Source organism: Lepidochelys kempii, chromosome 2 (assembly GCF_965140285.1).
Source record: "Lepidochelys kempii isolate rLepKem1 chromosome 2, rLepKem1.hap1, whole genome shotgun sequence".
In the NCBI taxonomy this organism is placed as follows: Eukaryota; Metazoa; Chordata; order Testudines; family Cheloniidae; genus Lepidochelys; species Lepidochelys kempii.
This window is the reverse complement of record NC_136381.1, coordinates 22,780,030-22,804,743: the sequence shown is the minus strand read 5'-3', so window position 1 is coordinate 22,804,743 and position 24,714 is coordinate 22,780,030. Positions and strand designations below refer to the sequence as shown.

Below are 24,714 nucleotides of genomic sequence, written 5' to 3'. Positions count from 1 at the left end.
TCTCGATCTGACAAACCAAGACACATGGGACATGGGCTGGGTGGGGAGAAGTCTGTGTAACTCACACAGCTGTTGAGATACGTGTGACCTCAAATATTACTGATCCCCGCCCCGCTCCTCCCAAAACAAACAAACAAACAAACAAACAACCGACTCCCCAACAGCCCCACAGTCTGGAAAGCATTTGTCCCTCATTACTGTTGAAAAGACTCACAGCAGAAAGAAGGATCCCAGCTTCTCAAACAATCCTCTAGTGAGACAGAGAACCCTACATCTGTAGAAACCACAGCGGTACAGATTTCAGATTTTTCAACTACTTGAAAAAAATCTGCTTTAAAGAAGCATCATCACAGTAAAACTCTTTCTACTTTTCAAACCAGAACATTCTCCCCAAAAGGAGATGCACCGTTCCTGGAGACACTGCAATACCAGGTCAATGCATGGGGTGGGCAGAGCAAGCTCCTAGTCCAGCCCCCTGTTCCAAAAATCAATTTAATATACAGTCCTTAAATAAAGGACATATCAGATATCAAACTGATAAGAACAGATTTAATAATTTTATTTGAGATAATGTTGAAATAAGGAACGGTACAGAGTTCAAGCATAGGAGTTTCTGGTCGTCAGGGGATAAGGTACAGATTATCGAGGGGTGCAAAATGCGATTTAGGAGCTGGTGGAGCAAGGATCACATAATAATCTGCAAATTCCCCGACTGGGGGAAAAGTTTAACCGGTCAGAGTACAGACATCGGGATATGGGGTAAGTTATCCACACAACAGCTACATTCGGTATGCCGGGTATAGTGAGTGAATACGGGGGTGGGGATGGGTCTACCCTCATATGGTGGGGTTTAATGTTCAGCGGGTTTACGGTTCCAGTTCATACGGTCCGATGGGGAAGGCCTCTCAGTCTCTTTCCCACAGTGTGTGCACAGTGTCGTACCGGCTCACTCCTCCTGGTACTGTCGGTGGCCGGTGATGTGCTCGATATAGATGTCCCTGGACCATCGGATGGTGTCCGAGACCATGAGGCGCCGCATGAGTCGTGCGTAGCGTCTACCGATCCCGCAGGTCCGCAGCACACGCTCGTTGCAGGGGTCCCAAGCGCCCAGGGCTCCGACAATCAGGGCGTCCAGCTGCACCTCGTAGCCCTTCGCTCTCAGGGTGTCGGCCAGAGGGGCGTATTTTTCCAGTTTCCGAGCTCGAGCTTCTCGGAAGGCCGGGGTCCTGTTCTCGAAAGGGACCGTAATGTCGACGAGGATGATCTTTTTCTGGGTTTCGTTGGTGACGACCACGTCGGGTCGTAGCGGGCTGTCGGTACCGGAGATGGCGCAGTTCACGGCGACCTCCCCCAGGCTAGGTGAGATGGCTTTCACCAGGCGGTTCTGGATGGCGTTGTGGCGCAGCTGCCAGGCTCTGGAGTGGGGCTTGCAGCTGCACAGGACGTGGGGCAGGGTCTCGTTGGAGTAGCCGCACTTCCTGCAACGCTTGTCTCGGTTCCCGTGGCGGACGGCTCCGTTGAGCGGGACGCAGTTGAGCCGGGCGCGGTGGATGAACCGCCAGTCGGCGAAGCGGGTGAAGCCGCCCCCGGCGAGGAAGTGGTTGCTGGCGTCCCACTTGCTGGTCAGTTCGAAGGCTTTTCCCTGGTCCGGCTTGCGCTTCAGGGCTTCTACGTACAGCGAGTGGGTGGCTGCCTTCAGGGTCCTTTCCAGCAGGCCCCTGGCGCTCGGGGTGACGATGGTGTTGCCCTCGGACCCGATCTGTGGCACCAGGACACCCAGCTCCTGGCGCTCCTCACACCACTCCCAGCGGCAGCCGATGCGTTTCCCCAGGCGGCGCGTGGCGTTGCGGGCGCGGGACCACAGCGAAGCGATGTCGCCCCCATCTCGGCCGAATTCGCCGTCCAGGGAACCGCTCAGGAAGCTGGCGGTGTCTTGGCTGGACGGGGCTCTACCGATCCGCTTTTGCGTTACGTCGTGGAGGGCTTTCGCTGCGATGCTCTTTACCGTGGCGTCGGGGCACGTCAGCAGGCGGAAGGCGTGGGTGATCACTGCGATGTCACCCAGGTCACCCATGCGGGGGACATTGGCACCGCCGTGCCTGTGGGTGATATAGACCAGCTCGTTGCTGGCTCTCTGGGGAAGGAATAACCACTTCTTCACCAGCTGCCGGATGACCTTGTCCGCCTTGTTGAGGGGTACCTTTGCCACGGCGGAGCCCCTCAGGACGAACGAGATGCGGGGATCAGGAAGGTGTTCAGGGCGTTTATCTTTTGCCACGGTGCTAGCAGGGAGGTGTCGATCTTGGCGGTATCCTGTAGGATCTCTTGGATGGTGTCCTCGGGCGTCTGGCGGACACGGAAACCCGTCGGTGTGCCGAGGTGTCGGTAGGCCTGCCCCTCTGCCAGGGGGATGACGGGCTCGCCCTGAATCTGGAATTCCGTCCCCTGCACGGAGTCCCTTTTGCTGCCATCTATGTGGAGGGATGCGCATTTCTTCGCATTGAAGCGGAGCCCCATCCAATCGGCAACTCGACTGGTGGCATCTAGCATACGCTGGAGGTTCTCTGGGTCGTCTGCGGTCAGGACCAGGTCATCCGCGTAAGCCAGGACACTCACCCTCTCGCCGTGGAGGTTGAAGCCGCCTGCGCCCTTGGAGATCGCTCGCAGCAGCGGCTCCATGGCGAGGTTAAAGATGATGGGGCTGAGGGGGCAGCCCTGCTTGACTCCGCACCGGATCGGGATCTCGGCTGTCTCTCCTTCGACCGAGCGAATGGTGGTGCTGCATCCCTCGTACATCTCTCGGATCGCCCGGCGGAAGTTCTCTGGCATCCCAAACTCCTGGAGCGTGGCAAAGATGTGGTGGTGGGGCATGGACCCAAAGGCGTTGGCCAGGTCCAGCCATGCTATCGTACCCTGCCTCCGCGCCCTTCTGGTCGTATCGATGATGGTTTGGACTCTGAGATAGCGCGTGTAGCAGCCCTCGCAGGACATGAAGCCTTTCTGGGTGGAGCTGATGGCCCCCCCACGCACTGACCACTCCGTGATCCTGGACGCCAGGCAGCTGGCATAGAGCTTGTACATCGTGGAGCAGAGGGAGATGGGCCTCCAATTGCTGGGGTCATCGCGCTCACCCTTTTTGTACACCAGAACCGTCATGGCCTTTTTCCAGGAGCTGGGAGTCCGGCAGAAACGCTTGCACTGGTTGAAGAGCGTGGCGAGGACCAGGCAGCCGGGATCTCGCTTTTTCAGGAGACTGTAGCGGATGCCATCTTTCCCGGGAGCTGTGTTTTTTGTTTTTGAGAGCCTGGCCAACACTTCCTTGGGCGTGAAGTCAGCTTCCAGGGCGCCCGCTTCGTCGACACGGGGCAGGGGGCGGAGGCACTCGGGGCGCAGCGCACCATCCTGGGCTGTGTGGTCGAATACATCCTTGAAGTAGCTGTAGAGGCGTTCGGGTGGGATCGTGCAGTAGGGCGAGGGCCCGTCGAGGATCTCTCTCATGGCTTTGGGGCGGTTTGCCCGGTACAGCTTCTGGATCCTTGAAGCCGCTGCTGGATCGTAGCGGCAGTTGGCGCCTCTCCTTCTGGTTCCCCTGGCGGTGGTGTTGGGGTTTGGAGCAGGCGGTCTGTGGGCAGGTGGGGCGTTCTCCTGGGTGGGACGTCTCCTGGGAGCGGTTTCTGCAGACAGTTCTTGGGTGAGTCTGTCTACGAGGAGGTCAAAGTCGTCGAAGGAAGCTGTCGCTCTTAGCTCCGCGGTCCAGGCAGTCTGCCACGGAGTGGCAGCCCTCTCCACCGGCTGCTGGCCCTCATGGTCCTCGACCTTGTCTGAAGCAGACTCGTCACCCGCACAGTCGACCCGCCGTCCATCCCGCGAGCCATCGTTCCCTTCGGTTGGGGGCTGGGGCGGAATCTCCGGCGGGATGCTGGCGTTACTAGTGGTCGGAGGGACGCGGTCCGGCTCGGGGATTGCCGGGACGTTGCTGGTCCTCCTAGGGGTGGCTGGTGCTTGGGCGGCTGCTGCTGGAACGTGAGATCCGCTGTTGGCAGCGTCCCGCAGGATGGACTCGGGGGTCGTGCTGGGCTGTCTGGTGAGGAGGGCCCGGTGGTTTTCTGTGGCTGCGGGGTTGGTTTCTCCAGTAGTGCGTGGAGCTTGCTGAGCGGCCTGTGGCTGGGCACTGGCTCCCTCGGCTGCTGGAGTTTGCAGGGCAGACTGAGGCGCGGCTCGGGCTCCTCCGGCGGTTGGGGTTCGCAGGGCGGCCTGAGGTGTGGCTCTGGCTCTTCCGGCGACAGGATCTCGAGCCGCTATGCGCGAGGGGGCACTGATCCGTCTGGGGACGGGAACGTGCTGGGCCGGGGGCGAGGTAGTGCTGAGCCGTCTCAGTATGGAGATTTGCCTGGCGACGTGGGAAGGTGAGACGGGCCTCCTGCTGCCGAGGACCTGGGTGGCATTTCCCGCGGCAGCAGGCACCTTCTCGATCGCAGCACCCTGTTGCGCTGGTCTGGCGACGGGGGCAGCCTTCTTGACGGCAGCTTGCACCATCGCTGTTCTTTGTTGCGGCTCAGGAGCGGTGGGGCGGCGCACAGCGGCAGGGCTGGGAGCCGGGGCAGGAGGCCGTGCGGTTCCTTTGGAGCGCTTCCTGCAGGTGACTTGGTGCGCCTTGCATTGTTTCTGTGTCTCGAAGGGCAGGCTGCAGAGGGCACAGCTGAAGGCGACCCGCTTGTTGTGGCATCGCTTTAGGTGCCTGGTGACTCCACCAAGGAGGTGGAAACTTCGGGGAGGGAAGCAGATGGGGCAGATGAGCGCGTCCGCCGCGAGGGGGTACTGCAGGTAGACGGTGTCCTCATTACCTTGCAGCGGGGGGGTGCCGGTGGCACCAGCAGTATCGCTGGCTGGTTCATCCCGGCGCGGGCGAGTGGGGTCGAGAGGTCCGGCTGGGGGGGCATCTGGCAGGGGCCTGCTGACTCTTTGGGTAGTTTCGGAGGCTGGGCAGGCATCTGGTAAGATGCTGGTGACCCTCTGGGTGGTCTCTGGAGAGGTGCTGGTCCCATCAGCGGAGATTCCTCTCTTGCTGGTGTGTAGAGGAGTGGGGCCACCCTCCACGACCTGGGCAGCTGCGGGGGTGGGAGGTGGTTGCCTGGGAGCCTCTTGCAGTGGCGGGGTGGGGGGGCTCTCCGGTGGCGGCTGGTGTTGCTGGAGAGCGGGGGGACTCTTGGTCAGCAGCTGCTGTAAGGCGGGGGGGCTTGCCCTCGGAGCCTCTTGCAGTGGCGGGGTGGGGGGGGCTCTTCAGTGGCAGCTGGTGTTGCTGGAGAGCGGGGGGGCTCTTGGTCAGCAGCTGCTGTAAGGCGGGGGGGCTTGCCCTCGGTGGCTGGCGCTGCTGGGGAGCGGCGGGGATGTTCCTTCTGGCGGTGATGTCTCGACAGGCTGGCCTCTGGGTGCGGGATCTGTCTGGAACAGCATCTCGGAGGGGGTCCTTCGGGCAGTCGCCGGCCTTCCTTTTCGTGCTGCTGGTCCGTAGTGTCCTGGAGGCACCGAGGGTTTTCTTTGTAGTCGCTGCTTGAGGGGCCTTCTGTGGAGCAACAGCAGCGGTGGTACACAGAGCAGCTGACGATGTCTCGGTAGCAAGAGAAGAATTTTCTTCGAAAGCAGCAGCGCTAGCATATACCTCCAGGGCAGCATCGATTTTCTCAAGAAGGGCAGCTGGGGAATCCATCTACAGCACATGTGTTGCGATCTGTTTATAGCAAAATAAAAGACATTAAACTGATAAGAACAGATACTACACTTGATCTGAGCTCCAAGGAGCGGAGAAGCGATGCTGAGAGTCTGCGACGCACCGCACACCTCTGCGCCCACCGCTTTCTACCTCACCGTGACGAGCTCCCAGACACGCAACAAACACCATAACTAGGTAACTCTAAGTGAGGAACCCTTCCCCAAAATGACTCCCGTGGAAGAATTCAAAGCAAGAACCCTTAACACACAATTCTGTTCAAAGACAGACAAGTCTTGCAGCCGCCTTCCTCTTGCTGGTTTTCCTGTACGCTCCTAATTTGCACAAACCCACCCACTGACGTGGGACTAGCAATCTCTCACTGTTAACTCTTACAGCAAAACAGGGCAAAGAAAGCCTATGCAAGTGCTATACCGCAGCTCCTTCCCACAGGCTGACCCCTCCCCCACAGCTCCCCACACCGCAGCCAGGGGCTGACCCCTCCTTCGCCCCGGCTCCCCCCACCACTGCCAGGATCTGGGGCTGACACCCTCCCCACACCGCTGCCAGGGGCTGGGGCTGGCCCCTATTCCCCCCCCCCCAAGCTCCATTCTACCTGGGGCTAGGGCTAGGGCCCCGCCCCCGACAAGCCCTGCTGCCTGACACCTCGTGTCGCCACTCTTCCCCCCCCCCCCCCCCCACACACACACGCACGTTCCTCCACGCCCCGCTAGGGGGTCGCACCGGACTTTTTTGGTAAACTGGGCATTTGCTTATTTGCTCTTGCCAACTCATCAGTTGGCAAGAGCAAACGGGATAAATGGCCGTTTTTGTCAAAAAAGGGAAGAAGAAAAAAAAAAAAAGGCAGGATGGCCGGAACAGAGCTTAAAAAGGGAACTGCTCCAGCCAAACGGGGACATATGGTCATCCTATCTCCAGGCAAGTGGTCCTGAGGGAGTCTGGCCAGGGTTGGGGGCAGACCCTGACCTGGCTAATCGCACCACTCCCGAGAGAACGGAGTGATTCCCCGTCCTGGCACTGGACCGGCCCCGGCCGCGCTGCCAGCTCAGCCTGGCGGACACCATAAACGGCAGAGTAATGGAGGCCGTTAGAGGCCAAAAGTCATCCTTCAAAATTTGGAAATCAAAGCCTAGTGAGGATAATAGGAAGGTGCACGAACTCTGGCCGGGTAAGTGTCAAAGTATAACAAGTCAGGCCAAGAAAGAATCTGAGAAGCAACGTGCTAACGACACAAAAGCTAACCATAAGAATGTTTTAAAGTACATCAGAAGCAGGCAGCCTGCCAAAGAGGCGGTGGGGCCACTAGCTGACAAAGGAGCACTCTAGGAAGACAAGGCCATTGCAAAGGAGCTTCATGAATTCTTTGCAGCTGTCTTCACTGCAGAGGACGGGAGGGAGAGTCCCACATCGGAGCTGTCCTTATTGGGTGACAAATCTGAAGTCCCATCCCAGTATAAGAGGTTTTAGAACAAATCGTTAAATTAAACAGGAATAAGTCACCAGGACCAGATGGCATTCGACCACGAGTTCTGAGGGAACTCAGAGATGAAATTGCACAACTACTAGCCGTAGTACGCAAGCTACCACTGAAGCAAGCCTCTGTTGCAGACGACTGGCAGGTAGCTAATGTAATGCCAATTTTTAAAATGGGCTCCAGGGGCGACCCTGGCAATTGCAGGCTGCTGAGCCTAACTTCAGTCACAGGCAAATTGGTAGTAAAGAATGATCAGGCACCCAGATAAACAGGATGTATTGGGAAAGGGTGAACACAGCTTTTGTAAAGGGCACTCCTACCTCACCAATCTTCTAGAATTCTTTGAGGATCTCAGCAAGCATGTGGATGAGGATGATTCAGTCGATACTGCGAACTGGGATTTTCAGAAAGCCTTTGACGGGGTCCCTCACCGAAGGCTCTAAAAGAAAACTTAAGTGGTTATGGGATAAGCGCGTAAGAACGGCCAAACTGGGTCAGACCAAAAGTCCATCTAGCCCAGTATCCTGTCTTCTGACAGCGGCCAATGCCAGGGGCCCCAGAGGGAATGAACGGAACAGGCAATCATCCATCCCCTGTCGCCCATTCCCAGCTTCTGGCAAATAGGGGTTAGCTAGGGATACCACTGGCTGAGCGCCATCAATGGACCTATCCTCCATGAATTTATCTAGTTCTTTTTTGAAACCTGTTATGTTCTTGGCCTTCGCAACGTCCTCTGGCAAAGAGTTCCCCAGGTTGACTGTGTGTTGTGTGAAGAAATACTTTCTTTTGTTTGTTTTAAACCGGCTGCCTGTAAATTTAATTTGGTGACCCCTAGGTCCTGTATTATGAGAAGGAGTACATAACACTTCCTTATTTACTTTCTCCACGCCAGTCATGATTTTATAGACCTCCATCGTATCCCCTCTTAGTCGGCTCTTTTCCAAGCTGAAAAGGCCCAATCTTAAGAATCTCTTCTTATACAGAAGCTGTTCCATACCCCCTCATCATTTTTCTTGCCCTTTTCTGAATCTTTCCAATTCCAATATGCCTTTTTTGAGATGGGGCGACCGCATCAGCACGCAGGTATTTTCTGTCTTATTATCTATCCCTGTCTTAATGATTCCCAACACTCCACTGCACATTCAGTGGATGTTTTCAGAGAACTGTCCACAATGACTCCTAGGTCTCTTTCTTGAGTGGTAACAGCTCATTTAGACCCTTCCCCTCCCCCTCCCCCGCCCCCAATCGTTTTATAGGTATAGCTGGGATTATGTTTTCCAGTGTGCGTTACTTTGCATTGATCAACACTGACTTTCCTCTGCCATTTTGTTGCCCAGTCACCCAGTTTTGCGAGAGCTCTTTGTAGCTCTTGGCAGTCTGCTTTGGCCTTAACTATTCTGAGTAGTTTTGTATCGTCTGCAAATTTTGCCACCTCACTGTTTACCCCTTTCCCCCGGTCATTTATGAATAAGTTGAACGGTACTGGTCCCAGTACAGACCCCTGGGGGACCCCTGGGGATAAGAGGGAAGATCCTCTTCTCTGACACTGGCAGACCAGGTGCCAGCTTATGCCAAGGCCCCTAGAAAAGTGACAAATGCATGGCTGGAAACTAGTCTTGCTCACCTGTGTGTTAGTGTTGTTAAAACGGGCATTATTTTTATAAAAATGTGTTTCGTGTTTAGACTTTATGAAAAGCTGGTGAGTTGCTGCATGCATTCTTCTCACCTATAATATCTGTATCCCACGTTATAAGGTGATATATAAGCCTTGGCTCTAAAACTGTAAACCCCCTGGCCGCCACCAGTCAGGAGAGAAGCATTCCCAAGTGTGAAATGCTAGTTTACCAGAAGAGGAGTCATCTCCTTTCCACCAAGAGAAGACCCTGAGACATCAGACAAGCCACTGTGGATCACCCGTGGACAAAAGGCTTGGTTGATTGCTCCGCCTCACACCCCCACCCACGAGGAGGCGGAGACCTGCACAAACACTTGCCCCATCAGCTCTGGGGGGAATGGAATAAAAATCCCTGTCGAGAAGACACTGTTGTCCCTGTGCTGCTTGGACTTCAGGGGGATGGCATGCCTTACAAGCATAAGCATAAGCAAGGGATCCCGGCTGTTTGGCTAGGGTTAACCCTAAAGGATCTACAGAGCTTGCATGTTCCAGCAGCTTCTACTACTTTTTGAAACCTCAGACTGTAACTCCTTTGTGTGTATGTTTCCCTGCTTTAACCTGGTAAATAATTTCTTATTTCTTTTCCTAGTTCGGAAAGATTTAGCTAGTTTATTATAGGATTGGCCACGAACATTGTCTTCGGTTTGAGATCTGAGGTGCAATTCAGCTGGCTGAGTGACCAGTCCGAGGGACCGGAATATTGTTATGGTTTTTGGTGCAAGGGACCATCTGTCACAAAGGCAGGCTCACCTGGGTGGCAAGATGGATTCAGGGTGCCCAAGGGGGCTGTCTGTGACTCCATGTTAAGGCTGTTCTAGTGGAGTTCACATTTGATACTTGGTTGGTGAAATGGAAGTCTGGAACACACAACCACGAGGAGCCCCCTGCTGTCTGCCAGCCCTGGGTGTCCGGGGCTCCTGCTCTCTGGAGCCCTGGCTGCACTAGAAAGGTAAGTTTCTATCTTGCCTGGTTCAGAAACCGGAAGGGAAATAAAGAGAACCCACATTACATTTTTTTTTTTAAGAATCCTCATGATTTTTAAGCCAATCTCGTGATTTTGGGGAGTCTGACTCACAGGGTGGCAACGCTGAGAAGTTAAGGATTATTATTTAGCGTTTACATTACAGTAGGTTCGGGGGTGGGGGGGGAAATCAGGATTGGGACCCCTGTGTGCCGGGCGCAGCGTGACACCTAGTGCCTTGTCTTGATCTGACAAACCAAGACACATGGGACATGGGCTGGGTGGGGAGAAGTCTGTGTAACTCACACAGCTGTTGAGATACGTGTGACCTCAAATATTACTGATCCCCGCCCCGCTCCTCCCAAAACAAACAAACAAACAAACAAACAACCGACTCCCCAACAGCCCCACAGTCTGGAAAGCATTTGTCCCTCATTACTGTTGAAAAGACTCACAGCAGAAAGAAGGATCCCAGCTTCTCAAACAATCCTCTAGTGAGACAGAGAACCCTACATCTGTAGAAACCACAGCGGTACAGATTTCAGATTTTTCAACTACTTGAAAAAAATCTGCTTTAAAGAAGCATCATCACAGTAAAACTCTTTCTACTTTTCAAACCAGAACATTCTCCCCAAAAGGAGATGCACCGTTCCTGGAGACACTGCAATACCAGGTCAATGCATGGGGTGGGCAGAGCAAGCTCCTAGTCCAGCCCCCTGTTCCAAAAATCAATTTAATATACAGTCCTTAAATAAAGGACATATCAGATATCAAACTGATAAGAACAGATACTACACTTGATCTGAGCTCCAAAGAGCCGAGAAGCGATGCTGAGAGTCTGCGACGCACCGCACACCTCTGCGCCCACCGCTTTCTACCTCACCGTGACGAGCTCCCAGACACGCAACAAACACCATAACTAGGTAACTCTAAGTGAGGAACCCTTCCCCAAAATGACTCCCGTGGAAGAATTCAAAGCAAGAACCCTTAACACACAATTCTGTTCAAAGACAGACAAGTCTTGCAGCCGCCTTCCTCTTGCTGGTTTTCCTGTACGCTCCTAATTTGCACAAACCCACCCACTGACGTGGGACTAGCAATCTCTCACTGTTAACTCTTACAGCAAAACAGGGCAAAGAAAGCCTATGCAAGTGCTATACCGCAGCTCCTTCCCACAGGCTGACCCCTCCCCCACAGCTCCCCACACCGCAGCCAGGGGCTGACCCCTCCTTCGCCCCGGCTCCCCCCACCACTGCCAGGATCTGGGGCTGACACCCTCCCCACACCGCTGCCAGGGGCTGGGGCTGGCCCCTATTCCCCCCCCCCCCAAGCTCCATTCTACCTGGGGCTAGGGCCCCGCCCCCGACAAGCCCTGCTGCCTGACACCTCGTGTCGCCACTCTTCCCCCCCCCCCCCCCACACACACGCACGTTCCTCCACGCCCCGCTAGGGGGTCGCACCGGACTTTTTTGGTAAACTGGGCATTTGCTTATTTGCTCTTGCCAACTCATCAGTTGGCAAGAGCAAACGGGATAAATGGCCGTTTTTGTCAAAAAAGGGAAGAAGAAAAAAAAAAAAGGCAGGATGGCCGGAACAGAGCTTAAAAAGGGAACTGCTCCCAGCTAGGGCTAGGGCCCCACCCCCGACAAGCCCTGCTGCCTGACACCTCGTGTCGCCACCCCCCCCCCACAGGCACCCCCCACAGCCGAGAGGCTAGAACAATTCCCTACCCTGGCGCTGGACCTGCCCGAGTTGCGCTGCCAGCTCAGCCTGGCAGACACCGTCAGCTTCCAGCAGGGACCATGAGTGTGGCCAGTGGGCAGGGTGTCAGGGAGTGTGTCTGGGGGCTGCTGGCCAGTGGGGGATCTCTTGCGGGGCTGTGGGGGAGGTCTATGTGTTGGGATGCTGGGCAGTGGGGGGATATGAGTGGGGTGCTGTGTAGTTGTGGTGTACTGTGGGGAAGGTGCATTGAGCAGTAGTGATGCGGCTGTGTGTGGGGTGCAGGGCAGGGGTGGTGATGTTCAGGCCGCTGTGCATTTGTGGTGGAGGGTCTTTAGGTGGGTTGCTGGGCATAGCAATTCGAGGGGATGCTGGGAATAGGGAGTTGGGGGCTGTGTGGCATGGCATGGGCCCATCCCAGAGGGGAAGGGGCACGCTGGCAGCAGAGGGCTGGGTGGGTCAGTGTGCGCCTGGCAACTGCCGTTTTGTGTACAGTGCCATTGCACTGGGCTGGGTGGAGTGGGGCCAGCCCCACCATGCTATGCCCCATTTCCCCTGCTGGCCCCATGCTCTGGGGACCGACCTCCCCACGCCACGCTCCTTTGTCCCCATGAGGGCCCACAAATATGTTTCACACTGGGCCCATAAAAGGTTAATCTGGCACTGCACAGAACTGTTTCAAACATACAGGCAATCGCATGAAATCAATTCCTTTCCATTGTAGGGCCTCCGTCATTGGTGCACCTCAGTCCCTCTGAGGTGATCCGCTGGTTCCTTCTGGCCTTGAATCTGACTCAAAGGGCCACGACCTTCCTCCCCTAATGCAAGATCAGGCATTATATGCATGTGTTTATATTGCTTTCTCATGGCAAGGCTGCGGTTAAGAAAGAGCAGGAGGCCTTATATGCTGACAGCTAACAGAGCTATTCCATTAGTTCAAATATTAGCTATCTATGTTTCTGGGGTTATAGGATTCTAGGGTTCTGTGTATGTAATTTATTGTGGGAAGAAATAATTTCTCTGTAAGTAAAATTGCAAGCATGGTCCCACTAATAAAGCTCATTTTGATCCCTCTTGTAATTCCATTGACTTAAATTGAAGTTGTGTGCTCAGCACCTCTAAAAGTTATGCCCTAGGAGTCTAAGCATGGGTATCCAAAACCAATGGTCACTCTTGAAAATGTGGGCTGTTGAAAACGTGCCTGTTTTGTCATCTGTAAAGTGGAAATATTAATAATACATACTCAAAGGGATTCTGTGAATGTTTGTAAAGAACAGTGAGATCACTAGATCTTAATGGAAAAAGTAAAGGAATAATATTTTGATACCTAGATATTACTGTGATGGGCACATTAAAGATATATGCAATTGATTATGAAGATCTTTTTCCACTTCCTTTTGTAACATGATATAGTTAAATTAGCCACACTGTAACTAATATCCACCATGTTGTATGTAAATCCCAAGCACCCATCTAGCAAAAATATCTATTTTAGGGTTTTACTTAACATTTCTTTTAATCTCCCTTAATTTCGTTCCCATATAGTAACAGGGGGATTATATTTGACAATTTGACAAGTCACAGTACAGAAATACAGTCTGCTGCTGCAAGCCAACATATTGTCTTTCTTGGTGATTACTAAGAACCAGTGGAGAACTCCCTAAATCACAATGAAGCAATCTTTTAAAAAAGAGAGCATCCAGGCCCCAATCTCATTGGCCTCAGCCAATCCCTTGAGTCCAACTTCACTGAAAAATGGGAGAGATAATAGGCAAGTGGTGGAAGATGAGATTTGGGCTCTGCAGGCCACTACTGTTTTATTATTCAGCAAGCTTGGAGTCCTGTATGCATCCGACAAGTGAGCTGCAGCTCACGAAAGCTCATGCTCAAATAAATTGGTTAGTCTCCAAGGTGCCACAAGTACTCCTTTTCTTTTTGTGTATTCAAAGAGTTATTTTTTGGAGGAAGTAAAGAAAACGCAGGGAGGGAGTCTCCCCTGGGGGAAGCTATTCCCTTGGGTGCCTTCCTGACCCGCTCACGCTCCCCTCTTGCCCCGCCCACTCAGCTCAGGCCGGAGCCGCTGGCCCTTTTGTCTGTCAAACACGCACAGCCTCCCCAACCCACAAAGGGAACTACAGTTCCCGGCAGGCGCCAGTGCTTCCGGGATGCGTGGCCTGTTCCATTACCCCTGGGGTGGGGGTGGGGGCTAACTCTCCCGTCACCGCGCTGCATTCATCAGGTCCAACGGACTGTACCATGGTTCGGACACCCCCTATTCTCCTCTTCCCGCGCCGCGGCCGGCGGGAGAAGTGGCGGTTGGTGCGGAGCCGCCTCGGGGTCCGTGCAGCTGTGAAGCAGGGAAGCGCCTCCCGCCCCTCGCTGCGTGAGGATGCAGAGCTCCGACCTGGGCAACAGGGCGCAGGGCAAGATCTGGCACCGCAAGCCGGCCCCGGCCGCGCCGCAGGGGTAACGGGACGGGGGTGGGGGAGGACTCGGAGGGAGGGGGCAGGTGGGAAGAGGAGGCCGCCGGAGGGCGGTCATACTTGTATTACTCATCTTAGGCTGGCACTTAGTGGCCTGGCTCACGGATCCGCTTGTGTGAGGCGCTGTACAAACCGAACGCAGCCAGGCTCGGCCCCGGGGAGTTTCTAGTCTAAGCGTAAAACCAAGGACCTCAGACGGGCACCGACAGAGGGGAGAGGACGGAGAAACAATGAGGCCGTAGGGGTCAGCGTGATAGGCCTTGGTCTCAGCCCACCCCCTATCCTAACTCAGGGGTTTTCAAACTGGAGGTCAGGACCCCTCAGGGGGTCGCAAGGTTATTACATGGGGGCTTGCGAGCGGTCAGCCTTCACCCCAAACTCCCTTTGCCTCCAGCATTTATAATGGTGTTAAATACATTAAAAAGCGTTTTTCATCTATGGGGGAGGGGTCACACTCAGAGGCTTGGTATGTGAAAGGGGTCACCAGTACAAAAGTTTGAGAACCACTGTCTAACTGTTACTAAGTATTTTGTAGGCTTCATGGCCAAGAAGAGTTATAAAGCGGGATTTGAAGGTAGATAATGAGCTAGACTTGCAGATGTTTACAAGGACACCACCTCCTGCCTTGTGGGGCAGCATGGGAGAAAGTACAGAGGTGCTTTTCTGGAAATTGAACATACTCAGTGGAGGCGGGTGCTTTGGGCTGATCAGAGGTGAGCTGAGAGAGTGCTTGAGAGATGTTAGCGAGGGTGGAGAGTGAAAACAAGCATCTTATGTTTGATGCAACAGAGAGGAAAGAGACAGTGGAAGGACTCAGAGAGGGGTGACATGGTCGAAGTTATGGGCTAGGAAAATAATATTAGCAGTAGCATTCTGAGTGGCTGTGAGTGGGACAAGATTGCATTTAATGTCAGGTCTAGAGAGAAGGATGTTGTGGTAATCAAGATGAGAGATGAGAGCCTGGACCAGATTTTTAACTGTTGATGGCTAGGAAATGCCATATTTTAGAGATGTTATGCAGAAAGAGAGAGTTCTCAGTTGAGCGGTTTCAGAGTAACAGCCGTGTTAGTCTGTATTCGCAAAAAGAAAAGGAGTGAGTGAAGTGAGCTGTAGCTCACGAAAGATTATGCTCAGATAAATTGGTTAGTCTCTAAGGTGCCACAAGTACTCCTTTTCTTTTCTCAGTTGAAGATGACACACAGGTTACGGTCCAGGTGACACACAGGATGATGGTATTGTCCATAGTGATCAAGAAAGGAGATGGTGGAGAGATTTTGGGGGAGGAAAGTTAGAAGCTCTGTTTCAATCATGTTCAGTTTAAGATGGACATCAGCAAGGAGACGTCAGAAGGACAGTAGCATTCGCTTATAATTTTCCAGCAAACATATTTTCAACACCCCAGCCTACAAGGATGTTTGTTACTAACCAAAGCAATATCGCCTACAAATAATAAAAAACAATATCGAACATAGCTGCTGAATTATGTTCTCTTTGTGGAATTGTTACTGCAGCCCTTATCCTTGCTCCTTCCTACATCTCTCCTGCTGACTGCTATCCCATTGTCCAGTGTTCTCTTATTGTGCTGTATATAAACTTAGGATGAGGTCCTGCAAGTACTTTTAGGTGGGCAGCACTGAATCTGTGCAGAGCCATTTCCAAGATCTAGCCCCTCGTCTGTAATCTCTTTCAGCAGAGAATTATCAAGCACAGTACTGTATAAATAATACATGTCCTCCACAATTAGAGATTTTTCAAAATCAGGTACTACTTTAGGATACTATTTGTTTATCCCTCATGCACATCACACCATGCCCTGAGCAGTCAGGAGTTTGAACAACATAAGACATTCTGTGATCTTGCAGACTGTGGAGTAAAGATTATGAAGAAAAGCACAATACCCTGTGAAATGGGAATGATTAGAAAAAAAAGAGAAGGAGACCCATTGGCAGGCTAAGTAAGAAAAGACCCTGAATCCTCAAGATTGGAGCTGTTTAAGGCTATGGCTTGGAGAGAAATCCCCTCCTATGGGCCTTCTGATCTGCCACCAAGGAGAGATAGGGCCTGTGTGTTTATATCTCCACAGGACATCTCTTAAACAGGGATTTGCTTTCAACAGGATGACACAGGATTGGTGTTTAAAAATGACAAACTTCCTGAAGAAAATTAAACAATTCTAATAGTATTGCAGTAAATTTATGTGTGAATTATTTTGAGGCATCATCAGTGTGAATAGCAAAAATATGCATAATCTCATTTTTAAAAATTGCATTAGACAAAATTGCTTGAAAGTTCCCAAGAAAGTTTATTAGAAATATAGGCATGTGATGGTAGAGAACAAGTGCAAAAGATGAACTGGTATAACTATCATGTATATTGTATTCAAAAGTTGAGAAACTTTTTGTGTAATAGTTAGGTAGAGAGGTTCTGATTGTGACTCCATAAATTGAGTTTATTATCAGTTTTCTTTTTATTCCACTTAGAATGTAGCTGGGTTACTTTATTTTTAGAGAAGAGTTTGGGTGGAGAGGTGAGTTAAAGAATTAATCTTCTGTAAATATTGCAGACTGACACAACCACTCCTGTGGAAAAGTTGGCTTTTAATTTTTGATGTTGGGGTAATTTTCCCATTGTACTTTTTTAATGGTGTTCCTGATATTCTCCCATGATGAAAATATTACCAGTTACCATTATAATAAGAAACCTAAAATAAGTAAGCTTAAAGTCCATCTGGACTCATTCTTATTGACCCTCACTTCTTTTCTAAAAATAATAATATAAATAATAAATTTAGCAGGCAGTTTACAGTAAAGCCAGCCCTCGCCTCCTCCTGCCAGCTGGCCCATTTCTTTTGCCCTCTTGAAGACTACCTTATCTGGAGAAGAGAGGAACCTGGGCCTGGGCCTCTCCTTTCCCCTTCTATTGATTCCACTTCAAGCTGTAGTGGGTGAATCCCTTTTGAGAGATGCCCTGTGGGGTATAATCACACAAGAGGCTCTGTCTCCCCTTTCCACTTGGTGGTCAATTAGAGGGCCCCTCAAAAGGGATTTTCTTCCAGGCAATTGCCCCGATTCTTGAAGGGAGGGTCAGACCCATGTGCTCTTCGCTCTCCTACCCCAATCTTTTGGTGCTAGCTACTGCTTTTTAGACTACCAGTATCTCCTTGGCTGCTGCTACTACTCCCATCCCCTGCTAATATACAAACCCAAAGGATAGATACCCGTGAAAGACAGAAATGGAAGAGAGCCAGTTTGGGCTCATAACATCTTAAGTTATTAGTGTGACATGATAGAGATTGGGCTGACCCTAATTTTTAAGAACACAGATAAAAGCTGTCTTCAGTGATTTCCCTCCACCCCCCAGCATATAGTTCCTCACTCCACCTAATCTAAATGAATTTTTCTCATGAATCATAGCTACTTTTCAGTTTTTCATTAGATTTCTTTACAGAAGGTCTGTTTACTGCTTGTCAAGACAGCAGATAATCTCTTGTGTAATATGCTTTTAAAAACTTTTACAAGTGTATGTTCTTCCTCAAAAGTCAATGTCTAATCAGAATTGCAAGAACATAACCTACGAATATTTTTATATTGGATATATTTTAATGATTGTAGAGAAAAGTATGCTAAAGATGGTGTAATAAACAAAGTGATTTGTTTGCTTTCCTCATAGAATCATAGTAAACATTATTCACAGTGCCACAGGATATCATTCAAAGACAATACGTTTTCTGAATGTGGCCTTTGACAGTTCTGGAGATTCTTTACTTGCTGGAGACCACCAAGGGAATATCTATGTTTTTGACTTGACTGGAAACAGGTAAACATTTCTCTTGCCGTGTGGCTCTCAGTTACTCTTTTTGTTAATCTATATTGTTGTCTTAGGTTTCTTGACATACATAACAGTCAGTTTTTTGCAACAGACCTCCCCCTTAAGACACCCGTTTTTGTTCGTTAAACGGGGTTTGTTTGGACTGGGACTGGTTGGGAGGGGAAGGGAAGACTGCATGAAATTTTCTTTCACAAGGTAAATTATGTTCAAACTGATTAGCATATTTAGTTCATTGGACACTGAGTTGAAGTGTTTCTGACACTATTGAGCTTTTGTTGGTTTTTGTTTTTCTTTTTAAATAGATTCCATCTTGTTCAGCGAACGATGCAGGCTTGCACTGCTTTGGCGTTTAATCTTCGCAGGAGGACTGAATACCTTGTGGCTTTGGCAGATTATTCCATTAAATGCTTTGATACAGGTAAGACGTATTTAAAAATCTGACTAAAAAAATAAGAATAGCTATATTTTCATAGCAAATCCATATCACAATTAATCAAGCACAATAATTAGTTATTTCTGATCTGACTAGCAGTTGAATGGCTAACAATATTGGCAATTCGTTGTTCAGAAGTTAATCTTCAGAGATGATGTTACTTCCCTTCCCCACCCCCCATTTAGGAAGTGCATTCTTACTGCTACTGTTTCAGACAATCTGGATTTAGACTCTTTTAATTAAGTAGTGAAAACCAACCAGATATAGTTCTGTACTCTGGTATTCTTCCACCAGTATAATTGCTGAGAATTGTAACCAACGATAGAACTAAATAGCTACTAATCAGGTTATAAAGAAGTATATTCATCAAAAAACTAGCTTGCAAAATGGTGAAATAGAAGTATGAAAATGTGTTAAACTCCCAGGCCTAAAAAATTAATTAGGATGTTGCATCTGAATATATGATCCTGTGATCATAGCCTGCTATTCATTAAACCAACCTTCCTTGTATGTATAAATAGGAACTTCAGTACTCACTCATTTCACCCACAAGTTAAAACAGGTGTATAATCCTGACTTAAGCCTGCAGACTATGTTGTTTTTTGAAGGAGGGCGGGTAGTTTAATATTGATGTTCCCACTGGCAAAGTCTGCCTAGGAGACATATCCAGCTTGTTTGGTGGGCCCCGTTCACAACTTTTAAGACTGATCGCTGAAGACAGATTAAACAAGTCTATGCAAGATAGCTGTAGAAAATAACTTACGAAATCCATTACTTCACACTGATCAGCAGGATGGTTTTTTCCATAATGTATAGGATTACATGAAGGAGAACTCACTTGTTCCTCATTTGTTGGATAGTGATGATAAATAAAGGTACATTAGGCATTCTCAAGAGACCACACCCTTCATATTGTTTGTACTGAAAAATACTAGCACTTGTTGCTTCACTTTGCTTAACTTTTTAATCAATTTCATATACACCATAGACACCAAGGAGCTGGTTAGTTGGATGAGGGGACATGATTCTTCAGTATCTTCAATCTCCATCCATGGTTCAGGCAGATATGCCATTACTACATCCACTGACACAGCACAACTCTGGGATCTCGATACCTTCCAAAGAAAAAGAAAGTTGAACGTCCGCCAATCTGTGGGTATTCAAAAGGTCAGTAAAGAGTCATTGTTAAACAAATGGTATATAAACATACCAGAGAATACAACTACATACTAAAATCAGGAGTACTTTAAAAATATTCTTTAAAAAAAATAGATCAATCTTTTCTTTGTCCTCTAACCATCTCACCTTTGCCATCAGATCTCACAAGATAAGGTTATGGGATAGTAGTTGTGGAGATCTGCAGGGAACACCTAAGCACTGCATAAAGTAGTAATGTTTCGTCAGTATTGAAGCAATGTTAGAGGGCACTATGCTGCAGGAGATTCATTTGAAAGACTGTGCCTTAAGACGGAGGTCTTCACCACTTGTGGCCACTGAAAACCCATTACACTTTTTCTAAGAGTAGAGCTATTAACTCCGGTTTCTTTACTGGATTCTAGCTAGTGCTATTATATTCAGGAAGTCACCCGGTAGCTTCAATTAGAGATACATCTTTCACTTCCTGTCCTAAAATTGTTGTGTAGTGAGCACTGTTCAAATAATTGTCATGTTTATCCCTGAGGTGTCTGCACTTCATTAGGGGATGAATTTGATATATCCCTTATCAATCAGCAAGTGATTGTAGTGTATTCCACATTTAGCATATGTGAGTGGGTAAAGTTTTCTGCCAATAGCCTTTGGAATGTGGTAGAATCCATGAGTTATACTGGCATTAGATAAGATTCAGAGAAGGGCAACTAAAATGATTAGGGGTTTGGAACGGGTCCCATATGAGGAGAGATTAAAGAGGCTAGGCCTTTTCAGCTTGGAAAAGAGGTGACTAAGGGGGGGATATGATAGAGGTTTATAAAATCATGAGTGGGGTGGAGAAAGTGAATAAGGAAAAGTTATTTACTTGTTCCCATAATATAAGAACTAGGGGCCACCAAATGAAATTAATGGACACCAGGTTTAAAACAAATAAAAGGAAGTTCTTCTTCACACAGTGCACAGTCAACGTGTGGAGCTCCTTGCTTGAGGAGGTTGTGAAGGCTAGGACTATAACAGGATTTAAAAGAGAACTGGATAAATTCATGGAGGCTAAATCCATTAATGGCTATTAGCCAGGATGGGTAAGGTATGGTGTCCATAGCCCCTGTTTGTCAGAGGGTGGAGATGGATGGCAGGAGAGAGATCACTGATCTTTACCTGTTAGGTTGACTCCCTCTGGGGCACCTGGCATTGGCCACTGTCGGTAGACAGGATACTGGGCTGGATGGACCTTTGGTCTGACCCAGTATGGCCTTTCTTGTGTTCTTATGAGTTTGGTTCCATGTTGAAATAAACGATTAAACCAACAAAATAAAAAATAATTATGTAAACTTTGAATGAAAATTTACCATGTTGGATGCTGATATATAATAAAATAATGTAACAATGCAGTACAAAGATAATAGGGCTAAGCTGAAAGCCCTTGAAGTCAATGGATACCTTCCCGTTGATTTCAGTAGGACTTGAATCGGACTCAGCATAAGGAAATTCTCTGAAGAATAGGTCTTAGGTCTCTTGTGGGTTATGCTATCACTTCAGTAGAATTATTTCCCTGTATTTGATTATCTGTTATTGTTGTATTACAAATTGTCAACCATGTAGTATTAGGTATATACAAATTTTGAGAATGCTGAATGAAGCTTCTATTTTAAAATGCCAGCTCAGCTGAAGTTCAGGAATTTGTCTTTGTAGTCTGTGTACGTATTGTGGAAACTTTAGATGACTATTATTTTTACCTACATAGTGGCCATTGTAATATGAGTGTATTACAGAAATTAACATGAATTGTTTCATTGAAATGGCACAGATCAGACCCACCTCACCATCTGCCATTCCTTTCCATGAATGAGATAATTGCCTTCAGTCTGTGGTCCAAATTAAGGAAAAGCCAGGGTGATTAATGTTGCACTGCATCCTCAACATAAGGTAAACTTGGACTTCAGCTGGCTGAACCTGGTCACTGACAGAACGAATACTATGTGTGCTGAGAGGATTTTACTAAAATCCCAAACTAGTGCCTCTCCTTTCTAAAGGTGATAAATTCATACAGCCCCTAATGTAAAGAATCTTCTCATCAGGAAGCTGTGTGATTCAGTGGATAGGGCACTGAATTGGGAGTCAGGAGATCTTGGTTCTGTTCTTGGCTCTGCCATTCATTTGCTGTGTGTCCTTAGGTTAAGTGATTTGTCTATCTGAGCTTCAGTTTCCCATCTTTAAAGTAGGGATAATGATTCTTACCCACATTTAGTGCGTTAAGAGGTATGACTAAGAAGTGCTAATATTATTATTAGAGTATGACTGGGGACACTGACTGTAAAGTTACATTCCGTTTACTTCCTGAACCATCTTGATGGTTTTGCACCAGTCCCAGCAGTGCACAGCTGGGATCCTATCAGTTAAACACAACTAGTAAGATCTATACCACCTATGCTCAAAAAGTGCAGGAGCAAAAGCTAACGAATGAAACAAAAAGCCCCTCGTGAGGTTGGTAGGTGAAGAGAGGCAGTTTTAATTGGGAGGGGAAGAAAAGAGATGAAAAAGGGACATTTTGTTCTGTCCCTTCTCCCAGAGTGCCAAACTGCCATTTCAACATCACTTTGTGGCCCTTTTTAACACACTTTTTAGAGTAAAACAAAAACCAGGAAACGAACAGAATACCCCAATTTATTAAAATAAAAGAACAGCAACTTTCAACTTGCTTTAGGGCAGAAACTGCTGCTGGAAGGGTAGCTGGGTTTCTGAGGAGCAAGGAGTAGGGAAGGGCCCAAAATCATATATTTTAAAGGCCAGAAAGGATCATTACGATCATCAAGGTCTGACCTACATGGCACAGGCCAAAAATTTCATCCAATAATTATTGTATCTAGGCCAATAACTTGTGGATGAACAGAAGTATAACTTTAAGAAAGACATCCAATCATGGTTTTACAATGCAGGTGATTTTATACAAAAGACTTCATGTAAACAATAAATATATTCAAAAGAGTTGAGAAAAGGTGTTTGTTACATTTTTCCTATTTTTCATTTATCATAATAGGAACTACTTTGACAGTGGAACAATAGTTTTCATAACTTCTGACAGCTGTGTTTATATTTTTTTTTTATATGATACATGAAATTAATGAGCTATACACTAAAAATAATAAACCACTTCAGGGACTGAAGGCAATTGGTACACTTCTCAAGCTCTTTGCAAGTCTTCAGGAAGACTTCTGATATGTGCACTGATAGTACACTAATGTGCACACTACCATGTCTTATTGCTAGGGCCTATCAAATTCATGGTCTGTTTTGGTCAATTTCACAGTCATAGGATTTGAAAAATTGTAAATTTCATGATTTCAAATATTTAAATCTGAATGTCATGTTGTTGTAACTGTAGGGGTCCTGACCCAAAAGGGGGATGTGGTGGGGTCGCAAGGTTATTGTAGGGGGGTTTTGGTATTGCCACCCTACTTCTGCACTACTGCTGGAGATGGTGCTGCCTTCAGAGCTAGATGACCAGAGAGCTGCGTCCGCTGGCCAGGAGCCCAGCTCTGAAGGCAGTGCCGCCACCAGCATCAGTGCAGAAGTAAGGATGGCATGGTATGGTATTGGCACCCTTACTTCTGTGCTGCTGCCTTCAGAGCTGGGCCCTGGGCCAGCAGCCACCACTCTCCGGCCACCCAGCTCTGAAGGCACCGCAGAAGTAGGGGTGGCAGTACTATAACCCCCTTACAATAACCTTGTGACCCCCCACCCCCGCAGCCCTCTTTTGGGTCAGGACTCCAGTTTGAGAAACGCTGGTCTCCCCCATGAAATCTGGACTTTTGTGTACTTTTATTCTATACTACATAGATTTCATGGGGGAGACCAGATTTCACGGTCTGTGACGTGATTTTCATAGCCGTGAATTTGGTAGGTCCCTATTTATTGCTATATTATTCTGACGTTTCTGAAGTTCAAATGTAATCTTTCTTTTTTTATAGTATGTAAGGCAACTAGCCTGAAAATTATTCAATTTTTTTTCCTTTTCCATATGAACTCTTTCAGGTTTTCTTTCTTCCACTAAGCAACACCATCCTCAGCTGTTTCAAAGATAATTCTATCTTTGCATGGGAATGTGATACTCTTCAGTGTAAATACCAGTTGCCAACTCCAATAGAAGGCTCTACGTTGCATTATAAAGTCTTTGCCATTACCAGGTAAATTGCTACTTTAAATACTCAGAAAGAAAATATTACAAAATTCTTAGCAGACAATACAAATTTTTCTCTCCTTTTTCTAAAATATTTTGCACAAGTGTTGAGCTGTAGTTTTTCACCTCTAAACTAGATACCAAAGTTATTTTTAACAGAAGTCAAAATGTTAGTGTGAGATGTTTTTTTTCCCCCTCAAAAAAGTATTTAGGTTTTCATACAGAAAAGAAAAGCAGACTAATCACTCTCTCCAGCAATCTCTATGCAGGGCTGCACTCCAATAAAGGTGAGGAGTTAACAGAAAACACTTTTGGTACCAGCTCTAAGTGTATTCAATACAAAGAAGAAAAATGAACTCAGAATTGTGTGAGTCAACCATGTCCGCTTTAGGCCATCTCAATTTGCATGCCAGCAAAGAAAATATAATTGCTGCCAAAATTACTTATGAAGATAAGCAATTACAGCAATATTGCTATTGCTGAGAATAGTGACGTAGCTGGACAGCGATCCAAACTTACTACTATCAATAGGAAGTCTTTTATTTTAGAAAGGTGCACAACAGTAGTAGTCCATCGATAACGCTTGTTTGTTTTTAGTTTTTACTAAATGAGTTAATGTTTCCCCATACTTATCCAGCAACTTACTTAAGCTATTTTATAAACTCATAAAGGATATCCCTCTCTGCCACTTGAACATATTATTTTGTCTGAACAATCTAAAGATTTTTAACTGAAGATGAATCAAAGCCCACAACTTTGGAATCTCAACTTAAAGTTCTGTGGTGATCAGTGGTAGCATTTTGAACCCATCTATAGATTGCACCATTCCTTGCTGAGAACAGCAGCACCACTGTGTACTGCAAACCCATGACCACTGGGGGGAAAAGACCTCTTTTTTAATTTACACTGAAAATTAAGTTTATAAATGTCCACTACAAAACCTGCTTTTTATTTCATTTGAGAGCTGTTTCCACATTATATGCTTGCAACACAATACAACAGAAATGATGATCTTCAGCAGTGATGATTTGTGAGCATGGAAGGTAATATATGGCCCTACAATTGTAACTAGCAGTAGATTAGATTG

The 24,714-nt window shown here is 48.2% G+C and overlaps 1 protein-coding gene, 2 non-coding genes and 1 pseudogene across 6 annotated transcripts in view; 1 reads left to right on the top strand and 3 right to left on the bottom strand.

Annotated features, from left to right (window-relative positions):
- Positions 1-395: 395 nt before the first annotated feature.
- LOC140908035 (U2 spliceosomal RNA) lies at positions 396-586 on the bottom strand. Its single transcript, XR_012157740.1, has one exon. It is a non-coding gene; the product is annotated as a U2 spliceosomal RNA (small nuclear RNA).
- Positions 587-5,716: 5,130 nt separating this feature from the next.
- On the bottom strand, positions 5,717-5,811 carry LOC140908043 (U2 spliceosomal RNA; annotated as a pseudogene).
- Positions 5,812-10,474: 4,663 nt separating this feature from the next.
- On the bottom strand, positions 10,475-10,667 carry LOC140908034 (U2 spliceosomal RNA). The gene has a single exon (XR_012157739.2). It is a non-coding gene; the product is annotated as a U2 spliceosomal RNA (small nuclear RNA).
- Positions 10,668-13,840: 3,173 nt separating this feature from the next.
- TBC1D31 (TBC1 domain family member 31) overlaps positions 13,841-24,714 on the top strand; it is a 33,745-nt gene continuing 22,871 nt past the window's right edge. Inside the window, exons 1-5 of one of the 4 annotated variants that reach the window (XM_073330211.2) lie at positions 13,841-14,023; positions 17,710-17,856; positions 18,171-18,286; positions 19,290-19,468; positions 23,483-23,634. In XM_073330211.2, the coding sequence (XP_073186312.1) occupies positions 13,947-14,023; positions 17,710-17,856; positions 18,171-18,286; positions 19,290-19,468; positions 23,483-23,634 (671 nt within the window). In that variant the 5' untranslated portion in view covers positions 13,841-13,946. Of the gene's footprint in view, positions 14,024-17,709; positions 17,857-18,170; positions 18,287-19,289; positions 19,469-21,257; positions 21,377-23,482; positions 24,671-24,714 lie in introns of those variants that run through there. The other 3 variants (XM_073330212.2, XM_073330214.2, XM_073330215.2) reach the window with 3 other exon arrangements.